Here is a 21,296-nt window from a genome sequence, read left to right on the forward strand (position 1 = left end):
GTGAACGCACAGAGCAACAAATGCTGTAATATAAGATCGCATTTGAGAGTTATGTAAGCCAGACTTGTGTATGCTGTATACATGGTAGGATATCAGGTTACTTTTGACCCAAAATCTTTGAAAGATTTAAGTTATAGGTATTATTACACCAGAAAAGAACTTTATGACGTAACATAATAAAATTTTTGTTAACTTTATATCAAAATTGAAATCTTAAAAATTGTGATTCCGTCAATCGTCAGGTTGGATTCACTTTTAAACAAATCACATTTTGCTTTTGAAAAACATCAACCAATTAATTGTTACCGCTAGTGGTCGCTAATGCGTTACGATAGGGATAAATCGAAATTGTTTTCGCGTCTAGACTTTGTTTAATTTTCAATCATCGCTTGAGAGTTTGCGTGGTCTGTCGCAATCGCCACGAGATAAGATTGTAGATAGTCGTCGAAGCGTCTCGCTCTGTCTCTCAGTTCGAGTCGAAATCAAGAATGTTTGCAACTGCCTGAGATGTCTCTATGAGATCAACTGATCATTTTTACAACGCCATGAAATGTCGGGAAAGCTTCTAAAGATGTAAGGGCGTTGCTTAGAACGTTGTAAACCGCAGAGTTGTGTTAAATTAGTGGCCGGTGGAGTGCAAGCAGCTTGAATTAACAGCAGATGGTGGCGATTAGTGGTGTACTAACTGGTTGCAGTGAAACGCTAAGATTTGACAAACGCCAGAAGACGATGTGTTGTTTAGATTTGTTCTGATTGGCGCATAATTGATTTGAATTTAGTTCTAGAATACTCAAGTCTACGTCATTCTGAGCTGAGGTTTGTTTATTTAGAGAATGACAGATTAGCAGCGTCTTCGATGGAACGGAAGAAACACGTGATAAGTCTAGTCGCGAGTTGACGCTTCTTACAACTGTTCGGAGTGAAATGACAGCTTTAACTTGAAAAGCTTCGTCAAAATAAATCGACATGTTGCCATATCATTAAAGAGAGCTTTCAATCGCTAAGATAAACGTTTTTAGACATATATTGCATTCAATAATGCCGTCACAAAGCGACACACACGTCATAATTGCTTAATGTTGCAGAAGAATTCGAAGCTGTAGACAAGTCTATTTATAAAGAAGCTGACGGGCAGATAAGATATAGCGGGGTATTAGCCTGAGACTTTCGTAGAAACTACTTATTGGGTTGTTGCTGGATAGCGTGATGTGCTTGTAACCATATTTCTTGTGTGGCCACAAAAAGGCCATTGTTTTTATCAAAGCTCGTTTGTTTCAACATTATTACGTAATACTTTTACTAGGTTTCTGAAACGTGTCAGATCTTGGAGTAGGCCTTTGGTCCATTTAAATTGTTTGTATTGGAGAGAATGCCACTGTAACAAATAATGATCATTGCTATATATCACACTTAGTGGTAGAAAATACTCCCAAATCGCCCAGTATATGGTTTGCGATGCCGAGTTGGTTAAATTCTAGTTTAGATAGCATGGCTATGAGTAACATCGAGTTGTTTTGATAGACGAGCTCGCGCGATTTATAGAGATTTGATGAGTTAACACTGTTTATAGTTAAGCGCTTCGCGTTCTTGAAAACTCGATGGAGCGTGGAAACTTTTTGGACGATGTTGTTGCTGATTTGGTAGAATCGATCCTGTCCGCTGTTTGCAGCGACGAACTTGACACTATTTGTCGAAGCGGTGAAACGTCGTCGGCGTCGCTGGAACGTCATTGGCGCAGCGACCGGTCACTTGATACGATCAGCCACCTTGAATCTGGCGCCAGAGATAATTCAAATGTCAATTCTGATCTGGACGAAATAGATTTGGAAGGAATTGAATCCGATTCCTTGACACTTTGCCACTCACTGTCACCTCATAACCGCACGTCGTATGAGGATTGTGATGTCATAATTCAAGCATTATTAGACTCATTATCCGACACCCCAGGCGACAATGGTGCGAGTGTTAACTCACAAATGAAAGCGGATGATGGGAATTTAACAGATTCCTTTGAAAAGCTTTACACAGGGACCGCGAATGTGGACACTTGTTCCGCTTCTTTTCATGAATTTAACGCCCAGGGTGCCAAGCATTGTGACGTCACACAGACTAAAAGCCAACAATCTGATTGTATGGATAATGGGTATTTTACAGGCGGAGTTACAACAAGTCCAGAGAGAAACATCAAAGGAGAAAATTGGAATAAACAAAAGCCAACAAAAAGTAAACAAAGTTTGAATGGCGGCGCCACGCACAACGACCAACCGACAGCTGCCCGGCAACAGGGAATCGCGACGATCGCGAAAAACAGCAAGACGCACCCGGTTTTACACATCATGGACATAATGCAGTGCTCGCCGAGCAAAGACCATCTATCCCCGCAGTGCAGCGATGACTTTGCCGACCTCCGTCTGGCTCCAACCGGTTTAACGGAAGATGACGTCACTGAGAACTACGTTCCGCTTGGTTGGATGGATACTTTGACCAGAAGGAAACAACGGAATTCTTCAACGTCGTCCAGATTCGATGCGAGACGCGATAATTTCGTGTACTGTGGACCTGAAAGAGCGACGGACGATTACGAAGGTAAAATGCAATGAACCTTGACCACTTTTTGTATGACATCATAATCACAGTTTCCAAAATATTTCATAGTACAGTATTGATTTTGCACAAAAGCGCGCGAGTTACATCGCGCGTACGAGCAAGTTTGAGAATGTTTTAATAGAATTTACAGCGCAGCGGTCATCAAAGTCTGTAATGAAGCGGATCCTCTTCCATTTTCTTTAAATTAGTTTTGAAATATGAGTCGGGGTAAATAAATTAAACCGGATTCTCCTTTCATCACGGTTAAGCCTAAGAGAGTTGAAAAGAAGCAATCCCGGTGAATATCATTTAAATGGGAACCGTTTTATCGATGGCCGCTGAGCTTGTGTTTATTGAACCATCACCTTAATGTAATTGGCCTAGAAGCTACTCTATTGTCTGCATCATATGAGATCACCTTTGTTGCCTCATTTGCAGTATAACAGATAATACACAGAACAGAACAACAAGGGAAGATAATGTAGCACTGTTATATACATGATATAAACTGTATAATACACATAAAACATATGCATTTATTTAATTTTGATACAGTTTTGTTGGCAACAGCAGAATGTCCTACTTGTTGAATGAGTTGGTCACACTATGATTTACATTTTTTAAAGTGTTTTTCTGTACCCGCCACTTATCTGATAAAGCTGTGCTCAGTTGCTGTGCTCGTAAATACATTCTCACCTGTCAATCAGTTATTTGTACGTCCTGATTCAAAAGAGAAGTTTGTTTTGTAGAACGTATTGTTGTTTTGTTAGCTAACAACATCAGTATGAATAATCACATCATCAATTTATGCCATGAGTGCCTTGATTTGGGACCTTTGATGTGTCTAAACACACAAAAACAATTTAATATTTCTAAAATTATTTATAATTTTTGCAATACATCAATTATCACAGTGTATGATAGTTTATGGCACAGAGATGCACTTGACAATGAATTTGTTTTTGCCAAGTTTTAAGGTCGACATTAGTGAACCAAGCTTGTTCACTTCATACAATTTCATGAACATATCTGAAAAGGTTAATTGCCGCTTCCACATTTGTAATTGACTCAACCAACCTGATATTTTCTCACCGCTCCTGGATTTGTGGGCTGATGGTATTTAAAGTGTTCTTGTTTTCATAGACATCAAAATGGAAGCATCATCGTGCTCTTCGTGCCTGAAGCTACGAACACCAGATCGAGCTAACGACATTTCTGGCGAGCTGCTTTTTTCAGGCGTTGCAAGCATCCCAGGTATTGTGATGTCATAATATGCATTTGTTCAGTTGTGCATTAGCACATGGCTTGATTATGTGAGGTCATAATCCTTTAAATGGATTTGAATTTAAACAAACAAAAGGCTTTGTGTTGTGAAATTATGTATAAAGCAGCTTGTCAATCGAATCTTGCGGTTACTTGCTGTAATTATGAGCTTGCTTAAGTGTAAATTATGTTGAAAGTATTTTTGGAATTCCACAAGTAAACTGCTTTGCTTGGACACAAAGCATTATAATCATGTTTTAATGTGTATGGCAGGTTTCTATGTTGTCACTTGCACTTCTAGTGTGATGTAATAGGAGACTATCTATATTGTTATATAACTGATCATAGTCAAAGCCGACCCATTGATTAAGCCATTATAACAGATTGTAGCTGTTCAACTGCATGAGCATACAACAGATAAACATGTATTCGACGCAGGTTGATTCGTGCTTAGCAATGTGGAGATAATGATTAAACATCTCATTTAGCTATGGATATACTGCCATCTTGTGTTGCCAAGCAACAATTAACTTTGTTGACCTGTAAACAGGAATATTAGATAAATACGGCAATGAGGTGCTTGTAGTGCTTGCTGATGACGTCTTGTGGCAAAAGTGCAACGTCGGAGCGATTGGGTTGGCTCGTTTACTTCTTTATTTGACGTAAGTGTGTACGTTGATGTCTATGAAAAAAGTCTGTTAATGTTTATGACATTTTTGGCTATTTGCTGTAAATCTGTCTTGATTTTTGTCTTTAAATTTTATTGCAAGTTATTTCATTTTCATTTCAGCTCAAGGCTTGAGAAAATTTTGTTGTTGCTGGATTTTCGAAATTCTGGTCAAAATTCATCAAAAAATATTTTAGAAACGCTCAGTATATTCCAGGTTGGTCAGGAAGTGCAACCAGTAGGGGGCACTAACATATCTGATTGTGACACGCTTGGTATATTTTGCAGAACAACTCCCACATAGAAATCACACAAATATTGTTGCTAGCCAATGACGATCCTTCCTTGCAATTTTTTCTGAAAACTCTTTTTGAAACAGAGGTTTGTTGCTGTCTAGGAATTAAATTCTTAACAAACAACACCATGTGTGACCTCATAATGCATATTATGACGTAGTGCAACAGCGTGGAATCGATTGAAAAGTTGACTGAGTACATCGACGAGCTTCCATTGAGCTTGGGAGGGAGTTATTTCTTCAGCCAGGCGGAGTGGGCCAACAACAGAGTGGTGAGTCCAACGACTGGCACCGCCACCGACTTTGGTGGCCCCGGTGGACAGTTTTAAATTCGGACAATAATAAATAGAAATCAGAAAATCAAAGGTTTGTGACAATCGAAAATGGCACAAATGATAGCTCGTTATAGCCGGGACTCGAGCGATGAGAAATCATCGCCGGGTATAAGTCGTGCAAAGACTTTCGTCATTCCGAGGATAAAGATTATTATTATACCAACCGATGATGGATAGCAACGCGAGGTCGTATATCGTAGATGTGTTTTATAATGTTGATTAATCGCTGGCCTTTGTTTGAGGAGGGTCGACTGCTGTCAATCAAATTCTGTTTGTTCTGGTTTAACGGACAGCATTTATCACGTGATCAGGTCGTCGACTCCTTTGTCGGGTTTTGCGAAAACGTACGTCACAATTTCGCGCGGGAAGCACTCGCGATGACGTCACACTCGTTGCCAAGCAGCGCGCGGGAGACGCGGGCTATGTTGGGCAACCACCACAAGGAGATGACGGAGTTGCTGGATGACAGGCAGGTGGCCAACCTCCGGGATCGCGCTCAGAGGATCCTCCATCAACTCGCGCAAGACGGGAGCAACGACGCTTTGTAAGAGCTCTGTGACGTCGTAATAATTGCCGTGAAAGCGCGTTTATGTTTACATACACCCTGTTACCGACCAATCGGATTATTTTTCTTTATTTACCGCAATGTTTGGATTATGGCGTTTGCAATTGACCTTTCGTGCTGCAGGTCATGCGCTGATTTGGTCCAATCAGGATACAGAGCCGCAAACGAAGCTGTGACGCGATTCGTCAAAATTGCGGACGACAGATTGCTAGCTCTCGAGCAACATCTACTGGTCAAACAATTCGAACAGTCGTGCGATTACGTGAGCATTATTACGTCATAAAGAAATTACCGACCAATAAAACGAGTATTGTTGTAAATGAAAAGAATCACATATTAGTTTATGTTAATGTGACGAAATAAAGCGGATTATGTATTGCAGATCAGCCATTGGTCGATGAAATGCGAGAGAGCGATAGATGAGAGGTTCGGGGAGGTAGGGCGGTCGCTTGAAGAGCTCGCGCGACAGAGGACGGACTTCGACGATTTCTACATCAACGCAATGGTTTGTTCTGCTCCTTGTTTAAACTTTCATCGGGAATTGTGTCAAGTGGCTGAATTATCACGTCACTATGCCCGTTGTTACGTCACAATGGGGCAAATAGGACGATGGTTGTATTTTGTCAATATTTGCAATTGCGCCGCAGCTGTATTTGACGTCATAGGGGTCATGTGACATCACTTGTAGGTCGCGTACATAATTTGCTGCTTGATTAAGAATTTCTTGAACGATTATTTCGTCACAATAACCTCTTATGAGCGAATATCGATGAAATCATTAAGTTGTGCAGATTGTAAAAGCGCTTGTTCGCTAATTGAAAGTCCACACAGTAACAACATATCATACCTGCTATCGACGTCATACCACATAAATCTGCATCAGATTTCTCCATCTTATTGTTGATGATAATGATAATATGTAGTACGTCATCCTTTGCAACTCTGCCCCGGGTTCAAAGTAACTCAGATTTTAATTTTTGCGCGAGTTTTCCGTCGAATTTCTTTTTCTTGAAGTCTAAGCAGGATGCTGCCATCTATCGGTTGTTTGTTAGTTGCGGTTTTCGGGTTTTTTGCCACGTTTAGTCGCTTCATTCATTCCCGTCAACTTTACTGTGTCCATGTCCTGCCCAATAGCTCATGCACTTTAAAGCCCACTCGAATCTACTTTAATCACGTGACACTCTGAAGATTAGAAAAAGCATTGACCCATACTGACCTATTATGAGGTAATAAAAGAAGCAATAGGTTCTGTCATAGGTGTCTTATAACTGACCTGGCCGCTCTGTAGAAAGTGCAACGCAACGGATGTTATTGTTACGTCATAATCAGATTGGATGCTGAGATTAAAGAATATGCCAATCATTTTTTTATTTTATAGTTTCCCAGATCGATTTTTGGTAACTTGCTAACAATTGAGTTTTTGTTTCGTCATAATCCGGGTTCGAATCGCACAATGGTTGATTGTCTTATATTCCTTCTCTTATTGCGTCATTGATTCGCACAAGTAAACCGGTTGAAGGAAGCAAATGAAAAAGTTGTCATCCGCACAAAACTTTGCTTCCGATCTTGTTTTGTCATAAATACCATATATGACGTCACAAAGGAAATTGTGGTAGTTTGATTGTTTTGCGTAAAACTTATTCTCCAATAAATAAATCTCCTCATCCACGTCTGACGTATTTGCGTATAGCGCACCTAGCAGATAAATGCACGATAGCAACCCGCCGGTAGAAGGCGATATAGAACACATAGGCGGCGTTGCATAGGTTGAACACATAGGTTGAACGAATCGAAAGATGGCGAAGATTTTATGAGTTTCGTAAAAACTCTGATGGCTTCTGTCGAATCGAACTCGTTAAATTTGAGGAATTTCAAAAGTTTATCGACTCCAGTCTCAAATATTTGTCCGTCCTGCCCACGTCTGCATTCCGCGCTTGGAACACATGGTTGTAGTACGTCACAACGCACAATTGTGATGGAACAGTTCACAAAGCACCGAAATATTCGACCATAAATTCTTGAACCGTTTATGTCGAGCTCAAAGAAACAATTTATCGGAAAAGTCTTGAATTTTGGTTTCATCGCGTGATAAAGTCGCAAAATTTGTTCAAGAAATTCTTAACACGCAAGATCAAAGCTTTCAGCGCCATTGTTGAGTCACAATGGAATATGAATAACCAATGAAATATTTGCCACGAGTGTTTTCCCATTGTTCGCTCATAATCCAACTATTCCACGTATGTTTTACAAGCTCGCTGTGATACCATTATGATGGTATTATAACTTAATTTTGACAATTATTTGATTTTTTTTCAACATATTGATCAAAAGCGTTGTTAGTTGCCATGGTTATGTATGTAGTATGACGTTAATGACGAAATAATTTAAATCATCTCACAAAGTATGAGTTTAATTTGATTCAGACTCGTCAAAGCATTGGCAGGTCATAATAGCTTCGTTAAAACTTGATTCGTATCTTATTTGTCCAAGCTTTGTTTTTATTTCAATTTTGCCCGTCTAATGTGACATCACTATCAAATGACAATCGTCGTTTGTTAAATCGAAGCTCCTGCCTGTCGTCTTTCAACGCCACACTCCAAAAATTCATTAGAACGAAGCTCTATTATGACGCGACAAAGACCGTTTGTTTGCGTTCGGTTTTGTCAAGTAGTCGCCGCTACAAGTTAATGGACGTTCCTTGTTCGACGAACCGCTGAAAATCCTACTTCGGCCCTGTCTTTTATGACGTCACTATAGCTTTTAAATGGACTTCGATGTGTTGTTATATCAATTTTAAATGTCATTAGCACCTGAGGTCCGCCTTTGTCAAATGGTTAGCAAGTTTACTTTTATAATGACGATTTGTTTGCGATCTGGTGTTTGTGGAACCTGTTGAAAAATATCGACTTGTTGACAGAGTTGTATTATTCTTGTTCGATTTGAGGAGAAAGTTTTTGCAAATAAATCGCGTTTGTGCGCTCGATTTATATGAAACAACGTCGTGTGAATTGATGACGTGGCCTCAAACATCCTTATTTGAACATGATTTGTTCCAATTTGCTCTGCGGTCAAAAGCGTGATATTTATCTGTTATTTCAAGATTTTATCGAACTGAATCGCGTTTACCGCGAACTTTCTGCTGGATGTGACACTGTAAGACGGCGCTTTGCAAAGATTCTACAACTTTGCTAAATTTATGCTCATATTTAAACGGGGAGTTCTTGTGCCAACTTCAACCGAGCTATCCAAACAATATCGGAAGTTTTTATTACACAACAATTGACTTGTCTTGTTGTTTCACGATCTAAACTTACTGCTGGTCACGTGGTTATGTTTATTGTGTTGATTCGAATTCTAGAAAAGCTTAATTGTGTGTTTGATGTCTATTATATAATGGACTTGCCACAAGTCTGTCATTTAAGACGTATTTGTAACGTCAAACATTTTGGAAGCCATTATTACGTAGATTGGGCTGGTCGCCAACATTTCTGCAATTGTAGCCTTCCTGTTAATGGAAAAGATCTTCTTATGACATCACAATGCATCGCGTGTTTCTCGTTCCCATGGTCACGCTCAGAGTTCATGACCCCTCGCGAAGCTGTTGTAGAATTTCATTTACAAACTATTGTTTTTTAATAAACGAATGTTATGGGTTACAATGTGCTCATAAATGTCCGATTATGACGTGTCAATGCGTAACAATGGGAGTATGAAGAAGAATTTCCCAAATATGAAATCTGACTCTCTCTCATGGAACTTGAGACCGATTTCCGTAATTTCAATTGTGATGGAAAAATCGAGCATTATTACGCATTTCTACGTCACACTGTTCTAGGAAGTGTTTATTTTGAAACGTTGCCAAATGTGAAGCGATTTATGAGATTTTAAGTCGAGATGGAAGTATTGTGACGTCAAACTTGGCATACAGCATGTTGTTCAGTTACTTTAGATTCAAGATTATATTTATTTCTAATTTAGACAGGGTTCCGTCCTTCAGCGTAACCTTTCAAATGTCGCCACAAACCCACATTGTGCCGTCATCAAAGGTTATCATAGTGACGTGATACTACCAGTTTGCAGCTACATCCATGTGATGTGATCATCTTGTATCTATAAACATGAGTTTATGAAGGAAATGCATTCAACCCAGCTATCTTAACTCTGTTTGTTTAATGACGTCATGTTTCCTGTTTTCTCTCGTCACAATCTCATATTGATGATTCGGAAGTTGAGGAAATCGCTTTTTATTTTGTGTGAGCTTTCTTGCTCAAATTATTGGGGTTTATGACGTAATTACATGGGGTTTGTCTCTAAAACGAAGTGTTTATGCGACGACCCCGGGCCACGGTTTTCCTTTGCTTTATAGCGTCATAATCTAGGCCGATACGCTCGGTTGCGTTTTAAGTAGATTGCTCTCTTCAGAACATCTCTGGTGTGACGTAACAATGACCTGTTGACCCGCCGACCGGCCGGAGGCAGTTGCTCAGGTCGTGGGAACAGTGTTTGATTAAGTGACAGCGGTCTCATGATTAAGGCGGAAATTATCGTTTACAAACATGTGTGACCCCACGCTACATGAAAGCTGCTTGTTAGGACGACGGCGATCCATTAATACTCCGCTCTATTACGCCGGGCAAAGGTCATACGAGGTTGCTGGGAATTGTTGGGTGAGGAAAAGACTAAATGAAACCCGCCTGCTTGTGAATAATTATAATTCCAGGTTTTCTCAACCAAACCAGTCCCAAGTTTTTCCTCTTCACCCGGCCCCGATCAAAATGTCCTTATAAGGGTGCATTTGACGTCGCACCCTGCAACCATCGGGCACCAGGCTGATGTTTCGACCCATTTATGAAGCCCCGTACATGGTCGACTCCCAACCGCTGTCTCATGGAGAGTCCTCGTTGTGTATTGGTCGACATACTTATTACGCTTCTTGTGTGCATTGTGACGTGTTAATTAGCATTATTAGCCATCAAAACGCTTTCATCGACATTCGCTGAGGTCAAAGGGCGCATTTGCGGATTCAGCTTCCTATGTTTTTAGTTTAAAATAAGTTTGAGCAAAAGTTTATGAAATTCCTGAATTTAACCTGCATTATTTGTTGCGTCACAATGGCGAGTATTTTAGCGCGTTCCTAATGACACCACTTACCGATCAAGTGGATGAGCCGGAGGGGCATGTTACTAGCTCGCATGAGTTGGCGGCAACCAGCGAAGCCGACCAAGGGGCTTTGCATCTCTGTGCTATGTTTATTGGCGAGATGACGACAAATCTTGACCTTGTGCATGTCCGCTGTGGGGAGTAGACAGCTCGATGGCGTTTGTGACGTTTTTCTGTGCTTCGTGTTTGTTGTGATGTGATGTCGATGGTTTGGGGATAGTTGAGTTAAATTATTGCAAAACTGTTGCAACTGATAGAACAAGCCACGATATCTCTACGCGGGGTCGAGCGACAACCGCGGTCGTTCTCAGTTCGAGGTAGAACTAATCTTAGAAGATTATCCACAACTTGCATAGGAACAAAACTCGATGGCGCGAGGAAAATTGATCAAAATTGCAATGAATAGAAACGCAAGATTTTCCCAATCTGAGATAAGAGTTGATTATTACGTATTAAGTAAGAACAATAGGTGCGATGACGCGTCGATATCGAGCGTTGGTTGCAGATCTCGATGTTTCTTTTGTCTTTAGTTTGTTCAACAACATGGCGGAAGTGCAGATGATGCAATATTTACAGAACTTATCCAGTTCGCAGGTTTAAGATCGATCTCGTCCTTGAGTCTAAGTCTACGCGTAAGTCTGCGATCGACGTCATCAGACGGAAAGGTGTTGATGTAAATAGAACAAAAGATGTCTTTAGATAACGTCGCAAGCTTGGCCAGATGTGCGATAATTCAGGACAAAGCTGCAGTCACGGCAGCATTGTCGTAAACTTGTAACTCGACAAAACGCGAAATTGAACAAATAAACACGAGAACGAGAACGGAAATGCAGTTCACGATAAACAGCAATTTGTGGCCTGGATTAGGAAAAAATCTTTGTATAAATGACGAACAACGAGTCATAGATGCAGTCTGCAGAGGAACGCGTGTGTTCATGTTTCTGTCAAAGTTTCTTGTTCTTTATCAGAAACAGAACATTTTAAGGCGAAAAATTTGATGACTTTCGCAAAACTTCCAATCTAGAACTGACTTAGACGATTTCTTGTGTAAATGACTAACAGGGTGACGTCACAGTGGGAGAAAGGAGAGGAGCAGGTGTATGGGCGACATAGCAGAATTATGAGTGAAACCGGTGGCGCATAGCTGAAGTTTATTTAGCTGCGTTTGAAGGCAGAGTTCGTACCGACCGGTCTGGAGGCAAAGAGGGAAATAGAACTTCGATTTAGTCAAGTTTTGAAATAAATTTTAATATGCGCGGCCGCAAGAATAAAGCTCCAAGGTCGTTCTCGATGAAACCAACTGAGACATTTTGTCTTAGATCATCATGTCAAGGTCAGATTTTTATTGGACCACTGTGACCTCATAATGGAGCGCGTGAAACTATTTTATTTCGTCATAAACTTGACGCGCCTGGAACGCGGAAGAAAAGTTCATTGTGACCGCATAAAAGTTTTATTGATCCGAAAGAGAGGCGTGTGGAGTAGCCATAGATTCCTGCACGATGCAAGTTCTATGACGTCGCATTATTCTGTACAAGTTCATGCGACCGCGGTTAACTTCATGCCGGGAGAGGTTAATTGCTGCCGCCTCCAGTCTGGTTTTATCGCCTTTTATTAAACTGAAGTTCTCGTTCAAGAACCGCACCTCGTTTATTACTAAATAGAAGTGCCTGTAACGTCATAATTAACTACACTTAAAATGATTATATTGTCATAGAACCAATACGAGACGTCGTGGTTATGTTTCTTTAATTTGTTCGGTTTCCTTTAATCGATGGAGATATTCTTTTCGTTAAAAAACACTCCGTTGTTAGAAATGTGGTCAACTTAATTCTTCCTATTTAGTGAAAATGCAAGACATTATGACGCCTTAATAATTTCTCTATAACCTCAGATTGAGTTTTCCGAAGCAATGGTGATGTCATAATGACACTATTGTGTTCAACCATCAGCGAAAAACTTCAAATTTTTAACTTAGTTGCATTGTTGCAAGAATATGGTTGGTAGGATTTCTTTGACAATCACTGGATATGATGACGTCACAATTGAAGATCGTGTCACGCGGTTTTAAGGTTATATTTGACATTTGAAATTGAATAAATTGTGCGACATAGGCACACCACCATTCGTCGGAGCTGTTGGTTAAAGGTCTTGGCAAATAACTTCGTGATAAAATCTTGTAACGCGCTTTTCATCTAATATAATATTTCTATGAAATTGCTCTTAGAAACGCCAGCTAAGTGTAGATTTTACATAACAGTGTCATGTTTAGGGCGTAGTAGATTATTACCGCCGGTTTATTCGAGTCATCGCTGCGATGAAGTTCCCACGACCTACTCAGCTGACAACCTCCTACATAGGTTGCGAGAAATTTTACAAGGTTGAACAATTCAATGTTGTTCTCTGCCGACTCCGTTTATTACGATTGTTGACTCAACAATGGGCAGCTACGACGTAAAACTCAACGTAATTGGCGGTTTTTGTTCTTTGATGTGACGCGGAATGGCGCGAGAAGTCGCTTTTTTTCTCGTTTGTCGCTTTCCCGAATAGCTGAGGGCGATCGCGAGTGCTGACGGCAAATGTCACATTCTAGAATAAGTGGCCGCGATGAGAGTGAGTGAGTGCAGTGCGAAGGCTCCAGCACAGCCGTGTTGATGTGGTATGTGATGTTGATGTGGTATGTGAAGATGTACGACATAGGTAGCGGCGAGGTAAATCAAACTGCGGCAGGATTATTATTCTTACGTCATAATGTGGATACTTTTATTGGATCTTACGTCACATCATGCATGTTATGAGTTTATGGAATATTTTGGATGTGTTTCATCTTCTTTCTCTAATTGCTTATCGTTGTTCTGTAGTCCCACTGTCAGGTTTTCTCTGCAGCAAGAGTTGTTTTGTAGCGTCACAAGTGTACCCATTGTGAGCTCACGTAATAAGGCATTGTTACGTTATAGATAATAGCTTGTAGTGAGAGGGCGATGCGATAGGTGGCAGTTTGCCAAATTTGTTCCTGTATGGAAGCCGTGCAATTCCAAATCATTGTGACGTTGTAACTTGTAGCCCGCATCTGTCCAATGACATCGCGGCATTGTTGCTAACAATAGAGGACAATAGCTTGTTGTTTGCTCACAATCGAGCGCTAATTATGGGGATTCCTCCCGCAATTAAGTCGCCGGGATCATTTCGTTCCTTCCACATGAATTCCATTTCGGTCTTTGATGAGTTAAAATCTCATCTCCCGTTGATAGATCGCGCGTCACTGAACCTCATCTCAACTTCGTTCCACGCTGATTGTTTTCTATTGTGATGTCACTCTAATGGATCCTTTGAAAAGTTGTGCACCTGATCGCAAGTCGATGTTTACAATATGGCCCTGGCCAGGCTAGCTGGGTTTATGGCAGGATATCCAGCAGAATAATCCTACTGTGATGTCATAATTCCCCTCATTATGCGTCACAAAGCAACCTCTACTTTTCGACCGCCATGCTCCGCAAATTGAAAAGTTTCACAACCGCACCGGATACACGCTTCGTTGAGCTCATTGTGACATCATAACGAATGCTGAGCGTAGATGGCGGTATGAGCGCAGTCAAGAATTAAGTTACATTGCAGGAAAATTAAGTTCTGAATTATTCAGGTAGTTTTAAGTGAAAGTGCTGGGGCCGGTAAAGTTACATAGAAAGACATTCGTGGCCAGCCAGGATGCTCAGTAGATGCAGAAATGCATGAGCCAGTTGTTGTTTTGTTTAATTCTTTTTTGTTCTTTAACTTGCTGAGGAAGCTGCAATAATAGAACAATCTCATTTTACAGACCGAGTATGCGAAGTGCGATTGCCTGCTTAGCGAGATCTCCCAGCTTAATAATCTCGGATATCTCAAAGAGGAAGAATTATTACAAAAAGCTTCTCTGACGCAACAAAGCTTCGATCACGTGACAAGTATGGTTGAACGGAAGAAAGAGGAGATAGAGTCGGTCACGTGTATGTTCAAGTTCATTGATCGGGTAAATATTAACTTTATTAATATCACTTATTACTATTAGTTATAATTTAGAGAGGTCCGCTGTTAGGCCTCGTGGAATGTGACGCAATAGAAGGTTATAGGTCATCAAAGCGATATAGCGATTATCCGCTACAATGTTTCCTGTTCATTATGGGCTTCATAATCACCTTCTTGTAGTTTTTACAATCTTCTAATGATTACGTCATAATTACTCGAGTGAGAATCATTGAACGCGACGCTGCAATAAAATAATCTGTTTATATACAAACGTCATGGGCTCGCATCCGTGTTCGATTGAATCGCTCGTCATAATCCTGTCTACATTTCTATGACGTCTTCTTCCTTATAAGGGGTGTGTGTGACGTCATTTGCTGCAGGCAGCTTAGCCAGGTTTTTACTATTTTTACTCTTGTTACGTAATAATCGAGTTTACATTTTAGCTTGTAGCGTTGATGCCAGGGCGCGGTAAATCAGCGGTGAAATTTGCTTTCTCATTGTTGAGTGGTAATCAGACAAATTTTACCCAAACTGCTGCGTTCGAAAAATTATCAATTTGTTCGTCACAACAAGTCATTGAAATTTTTGGAACAAATGGACACTTTTTACAAATATAAAAAAATCTACAAAAATTTCAGCAAAATTAAATAAAGTTAGAGCTTTTTGGTGTGCTGGTAGATTATGACCTCACAATGGAGGTTTTGTTCTGACGCTGTGCCAGCCAACCAACTTATCACAGTTGGTAAGATAAGCAGGTTTATTTAACATTATGACGTCATGTGAAATTTTCAGCTTCAGTGCTCTATGTTGGCATCTAGCGGCGATAATATCTAGTTGACACAACACGTTAATTTTGTCTGATGTCATAATGTTAGTTGTGATGTCAACAAAGAGGTGTTTGTGAGCTGTGAATCATCTGTTCTCAATGAAGCGTGACGTGCGCTCGTTGGTCATCGGTGAATTTTCGAAATATAAATCGCTGTGGACTTATCGCTCATGATTATAATGACGGGTTCTAGAATGCCTTCGTCATAATGCAGAGCGGTTGATGAAGCGAAATAATAACGAGCTTGTGAGCGGCGAGCGATGAACTGACATAGTTTTGGGTTCGAACCCCACTAAGGTCTGTGTCTTTCGCCCCAGGCATATTCGTGGGCGCTGGAAGGGATGAAGTTCGTCACCATGTTGGATATGGACGATTGTTTGAATTCCGATTCCTGCCAACTGCTCATCGACAAATTCGATCTCTATATGAAGGAACACCCCGCTATCTGTGACGTAAGTGCCACTATCATCGCTACGTGAGGTAGTTACAAGTGACTCACGTCATACTTTTCCACACGCAGGAAGATTTCGACGAGATTCTTGAGCTAGCGCGTCGTTATGGCAACGCGAAGTGCATGAAACAGTGTGAATTTGCGCGGCAGAAATGCACGGAGACGGTCCAGCTGTTCAATAAAAGGAGAGATCTCATCGCCAAGGTCAGTCAAAGGTCATAGGTCATAGTCACTTGGTTGTTCTGTCATACAACAAATGACATCACTTGTATTTGCAGGCCAAGCAGCAAACAAAAGTATCCAGTAAAAAGAGGATGACGTCATTTCGAATGAAAAATCGCGAAAGACTCGACAAAATAACGTCAAGCAAAAGCCCCGAACCTTCTTTTACTTCATCAGTTTTCGACGGTTCGGTTACGTCATCGGACGGTAGGAGTTCTGTTGGTGACGTATCACTTATTTCCACTGACTGGTCCCCAATGGAAGACATGAGTCATCAATTTGTGACGTCGTCATCGTCCAACGTCACCGATCATTGTGACGTATCAGTCAACTCTGCCCACAATCCGAAGCCGGCGCGAAAACTTCTTAAAAAGTCATCGAGTATGCCGGGTCACCAGATGACATGTCACATGCACAGCCACGCGCATTCTCACTCAGGCGTGATGATAGGATCACCGATGCGTGACGATAACGTGGATAGCGGGAAATCGTAAGTAGATACGATCTCATTGTTACGTAACAAGAACGCAATTTTTATGCTGATTTTGGGCGCAGGAAAATTTCTCTCGCCATCGAAGAACTCATTTCAACTGAGAAGGAATACGTTAGGTCCCTGAATTACGTCATAGAGGTAAATATGACGTGAAAATTGATGGCAAATTACAGGGTTTAACCTCCAACCATGGATTCCAGAATTACTTCCCCGAGATGTGTCGGCTTGACATCCCACAGGCTCTCAGATGCAAGAGGAACGTCATCTTCGGAAACATCGAGAAGATCGCACAATTCCACTCCGCCTATTTCCTCAGGGATCTTGAAAAGTGCGATGGAAACCCTGCTCAAGTTGCCAAGACATTTCAAATGCATGTGAGTGATTATTACGTCATAATCGCGTCACACGCGTAGGATAACAGTAATGCAAATCGCCTTAACTGAGCCTATTAAAAGATTTTGCTGGCGCTCTAAGTAAAAGAATAATCATATTAGCGATAAATTGGATTATATGATATAATAGAAGGACAGCTTCGGGCTGTACGCATTGTACAGCAAGAACAAACCGCTGTCCGACCAACTACTCAATGAACATGGCAACCAGTTCTTCAAGAAGAAGCAACTTGAACTTGGCGATAAAATGGACCTCGCCTCATACCTGCTCAAACCGGTGCAGAGGATGGGTGAGTTGCAGTGATTTGTTCGATTTAAACTTCTAGAATGTTGGAAGAAAAACCTTGTTATTATTCTATTTTCTTATAAGTTATTTGTGGCTATTTCGTAAGCGACTTACATTTTAGCAAACTTATTTTGATACATTTTTTTAACATTAATTATTTTATTATCTAACTTATTTTTATACGTTATTGTTGTAATGCCGCTATCTGACGGATACTTTAAATTTATTTAGCACACGTTTTTTAAATAAATTATTTGATTTCTATGGCAGCAAAATATGCTCTTTTGCTCCACGCGATGGCGAAGCGATCGAGCGGAACGGAGGAACGTAGTCTCAAAGAAGCAGAGGAACTGGTCAAATTCCAGCTTCGCCATGGCAACGACCTCCTCACAATGGACTCGATCCGCGATTGTGACGTCAATTTAAAAGAACAAGGCAACCTGCTACGTCAGGTGAGACATGGCGTGGATGCAGCATCCAAGTGTTGTTTTACTAAACCATGTTAATTAGAATATTTTTATGGTTTTACATCCTATCTACGCGGCTTGTACCGAGTCATGGATTGTTCTAGAATAGTCTGACATTTAATGAACCCAGACCCAGTCCATCGTTGCCATGGTTATGTAGTTGAATAAAACCTAGTCATCTTGTTGAGCGGCTTCTTTAGCTCTTCATCACTCAATGATGGATATCTTTGCTTCCTCCAGGAGCAGTTTGTGATCTACAGCGGGCGTCGAAAGATGATCCGACGAGTCTTCCTCTTCGAAGATCTTATCCTCTTCAGCAAACCTCTCAAAGTGAACGGAGCACACGACATCTACCAGTACAAGTGCAGCTACAAGGTATCATTGCGTCACAGTTCTTCTTGTCCGGTCACACAAAACCTGTGCATTCATTTGTTGACATAATGGTAATTGTGACGTCACAGACGGCGGAGATAGGAATGACGGAGAATATTGGGGAGGACGGATTCAAATTCGAGATTTGGTTCCGACGAAGAAGATCGGGCACAAACCAGGATAGATTCGTCCTACAGAGCTCATCGCGCGCTGTCAAACGATCCTGGGTCGAAGAGATAAGAGGGTTGCTATGGAAACAAGCTCTGAGGAACAGAGGTGAGACTTTTTTCAGCCTTCACATATGTTTCATCCATAAAAGAGTTTAGGTTGTGACATCACAATGATGTTTTATGACACAGATCACAGGAAGCTTGAGATGTCGAGCATGGGCGTGGGCAGCAAGCCTCACCTCGATCTGGCCCCATCCAACAAAAACCGGATCACCGACAGATCGGTCACCACGCCGCCTCTGCTCCTTTTCGATCGTCTGGCCTCATCAAGAACGCGCGCGTCCATCGCGGTGTGCAGCTTTGATCACGGAGCACTTCAAAGCAAAAGGCCGCACTCCACCATATCTACCTCTTCGTCGACATCTAGCGTCGGATCCGGCAACAATGCGTCGATTATTTCTTCACTGACGCTTGCTTCCTGGCCGACAAAGGTCGACTCGAGGTCATTTTCAGGGTATTCCCCACCGATGGCGTACTGCGACTTCCACGCGATAGAGGAGGACAAGGACGAGGGCTGCGAAGGTCGGTGCTTGCTGGTTCGCCTCAGTTTATTGTTTTGCAAATTGAGATTATCTTCGCTCGCTGCTTGATTCAGTTATTTTTATTTTTGTTTAAATTGTTCATCGCAGAGAGCACCAGCCAATCATCTATCTCCACGTTGCTTGATGACGTCGTAGAAGTTGATGAGAAGCCAAACAGCAGACAATACGTCACCACGGTAATATAACGCCTCTGACGTTATAATGATGTGTTGGTATGACGTCACTAATAGTATGAAGTCACGTGCTGGTCATATTTATAATGCACCAATCATGCAATAATGGTTTCCATGGTAACTGTGCATTATTGCATGACGTCAGAAAAAAATGCTTGTATGTCACCATGCATGATAGTCACGTGGTCTAATATTGCTGTTTCAGCCTAACCCACACCTGCTGGTTAAATGAGGTCATCCGAGGTTAACCTGGTGTCATGACCTTGGTAAGTATGACATAACATCTTGCTCGAATAACACGTTGTGACGTAATAACTAATACTCATAAAACTTCTAAATCATCCAATAGCAGGTTGCCACGTCATGAATTATTGTGATATATCTTGCAGGTGTGATGTCTCTTCCAACCACCACCATATATGGAAGTGTCGCCTCCATTGCTCTCCCAATGTACTAATTTATTTATGACGTCATATTGCTTGTCATTGTGATGTGATATGCTGATTATGACGTGTTTTTCTTTACTGCCATTTACGACGAATAAATAATTTTGATAGAAACATCATTGCGCTTGTTTCCTGGGATAATTCCCGGGGTGGTTACTCTTTAAAATAATTTTTAATAAAGATTCTAAGATTAGCGCCGGTGTAATACGTCATTAGTTGCTCATATGACAAATGGTCGGTTTCGTAAATAGTGAATAGCTGGATGATTGTCCTCAACATATTCAGCCTGCGTGGTGTTGAACTTGCAGCAGATGCCAGCGAATAGCTTTGGAAGAAGGTCGAAGGTGGCATGTGCATGAGCTTTGAAAATAAAAATGACTGAATTTGCGGCGAAGAAGTTGTTGTCAAAATGCGTCGAATCCACCTTTTTCGATTTACATATTTTTTTGTTTTGCTGAAAGTTAAATCTTTAACCAGGAACACGCCTCGATAACGTTTCATTCTGAGCCTCGCTAATGACGTAACACTGCCAGGCGACTAAACCGGCTGGCTCGCGATGTGGCGGGATCTGCTACAGGAGCTTGTCTCGCCCATAAAAGTTATTTCGGACAAGACCAGGAAAAAAATGCGGAAGACACATTTGCGTCTGACGTCGACGGATTTGGTTCTTACGAGATCAACCGGTTGGAAGCTCTTGATTGGTCTTTGTCCGTACCTCTGATAAATTTTACTCATAAATTCAATTGCAATAATATTCTCGACTTGAGTGATCGTGAAGGTTGAAACGTTCGAACGTTGCTGAAGAATCCTTAAACAATTCATCGCGTGTTGAAAAACTTACCCTGATAAAAATTTGTGAGAGACAAAAAGTTTTTCCGCTCCGTTATTTTCCGTCGAAGGACCTGCAGCATGAAATATCACTCAAAGAAGAACTCGTCCGAAAGCGGTTTCTTTAAAAACAGCACTAGCTGGATGGTCATTGGACCGTATACACAAAAGTTTCTCACGCTTCGATGCATTCAACACCGAAGTCTGTAACTCGCTTCTTGGTTTTTTCGTTGAAAGTAAAGTCACATAATCTCGTTTGATGCAAATTCAAGACACTTTACGTGCATCTGGAATGTTATGGATGGATGTGTTGGATGTTATGTTATGGATGTCTGCGCAAGAGAGACGCGTCATTGTGAGACAGAGCGGCAACAACCCGATGATGTGGTTCCTATGACGTGATAGGGAGGCATGGGTAGAAGGTCAAGTTTGTCGAGTCACAGCCAATGTGTAACCACGCATGGGCGAGGAACCAGAACCATGAGGAGTTTCGTGAATGTTTTCGCCACAATGCGTCATGGCGGTCATGTTGTTTAGAGCTCTTTAAAACAGAAGTGGTTTGGAGTTATGTCCGAAAATGTAGTTTTCAATCAGAAAAGTGCATTTATCGACGTTAATATGAAAGGTTGCAGCCGGAGTTACAGAACGTCGATTCGATTCGTTGATTCAGTCGATTTTAGGCAGGTTGTAAGATG

At 41.2% G+C, this 21,296-nt stretch overlaps 1 protein-coding gene across 2 annotated transcripts; it reads left to right on the forward strand.

Moving 5' to 3' along the window:
- The first annotated feature begins 1,366 nt into the window (after positions 1 to 1,366).
- Positions 1,367 to 19,887, forward strand: LOC143451536 (puratrophin-1-like). Of its 2 annotated transcripts, XM_076952157.1 has the most exons (23): positions 1,368 to 2,586; positions 3,730 to 3,840; positions 4,400 to 4,511; positions 4,640 to 4,733; positions 4,805 to 4,897; positions 4,973 to 5,083; positions 5,458 to 5,690; positions 5,835 to 5,973; positions 6,094 to 6,216; positions 14,686 to 14,877; positions 16,017 to 16,151; positions 16,220 to 16,354; positions 16,429 to 16,862; positions 16,928 to 17,003; positions 17,066 to 17,239; positions 17,388 to 17,547; positions 17,814 to 17,995; positions 18,251 to 18,385; positions 18,472 to 18,658; positions 18,742 to 19,134; positions 19,242 to 19,330; positions 19,533 to 19,593; positions 19,717 to 19,887. In XM_076952157.1, exons 1-22 carry the CDS (start codon positions 1,599 to 1,601, stop codon positions 19,557 to 19,559), a joined length of 4,323 nt encoding a protein of 1,440 aa, XP_076808272.1. In that variant the 5' UTR covers positions 1,368 to 1,598; the 3' UTR covers positions 19,560 to 19,593; positions 19,717 to 19,887. The 2 variants fall into 2 exon arrangements, with proteins under 2 accessions (XP_076808273.1, XP_076808272.1); XM_076952158.1 differs by lacking the exon at positions 19,533 to 19,593 and having other exon boundaries at positions 1,367 to 2,586.
- The last annotated feature ends 1,409 nt before the right edge of the window (positions 19,888 to 21,296 follow it).

This window comes from Clavelina lepadiformis, chromosome 4 (assembly GCF_947623445.1).
Source record: "Clavelina lepadiformis chromosome 4, kaClaLepa1.1, whole genome shotgun sequence".
Classification (NCBI taxonomy): domain Eukaryota; kingdom Metazoa; phylum Chordata; class Ascidiacea; order Aplousobranchia; family Clavelinidae; genus Clavelina; species Clavelina lepadiformis.

Excerpts from the sequence above, each read along its gene's own strand:
- LOC143451536 (XM_076952157.1), top strand. The coding sequence starts at position 1,599 with ATGGAGCGTGGAAACTTTTTGGACGATGTTGTTGCTGATTTGGTAGAA. Across the intron at positions 16,355-16,428 it reads GGAGAGATCTCATCGCCAAG|GCCAAGCAGCAAACAAAAGT; the intron begins GTCAGTCAAAGG and ends TTGTATTTGCAG. Across the intron at positions 17,996-18,250 it reads AAGGCAACCTGCTACGTCAG|GAGCAGTTTGTGATCTACAG; the intron begins GTGAGACATGGC and ends TGCTTCCTCCAG.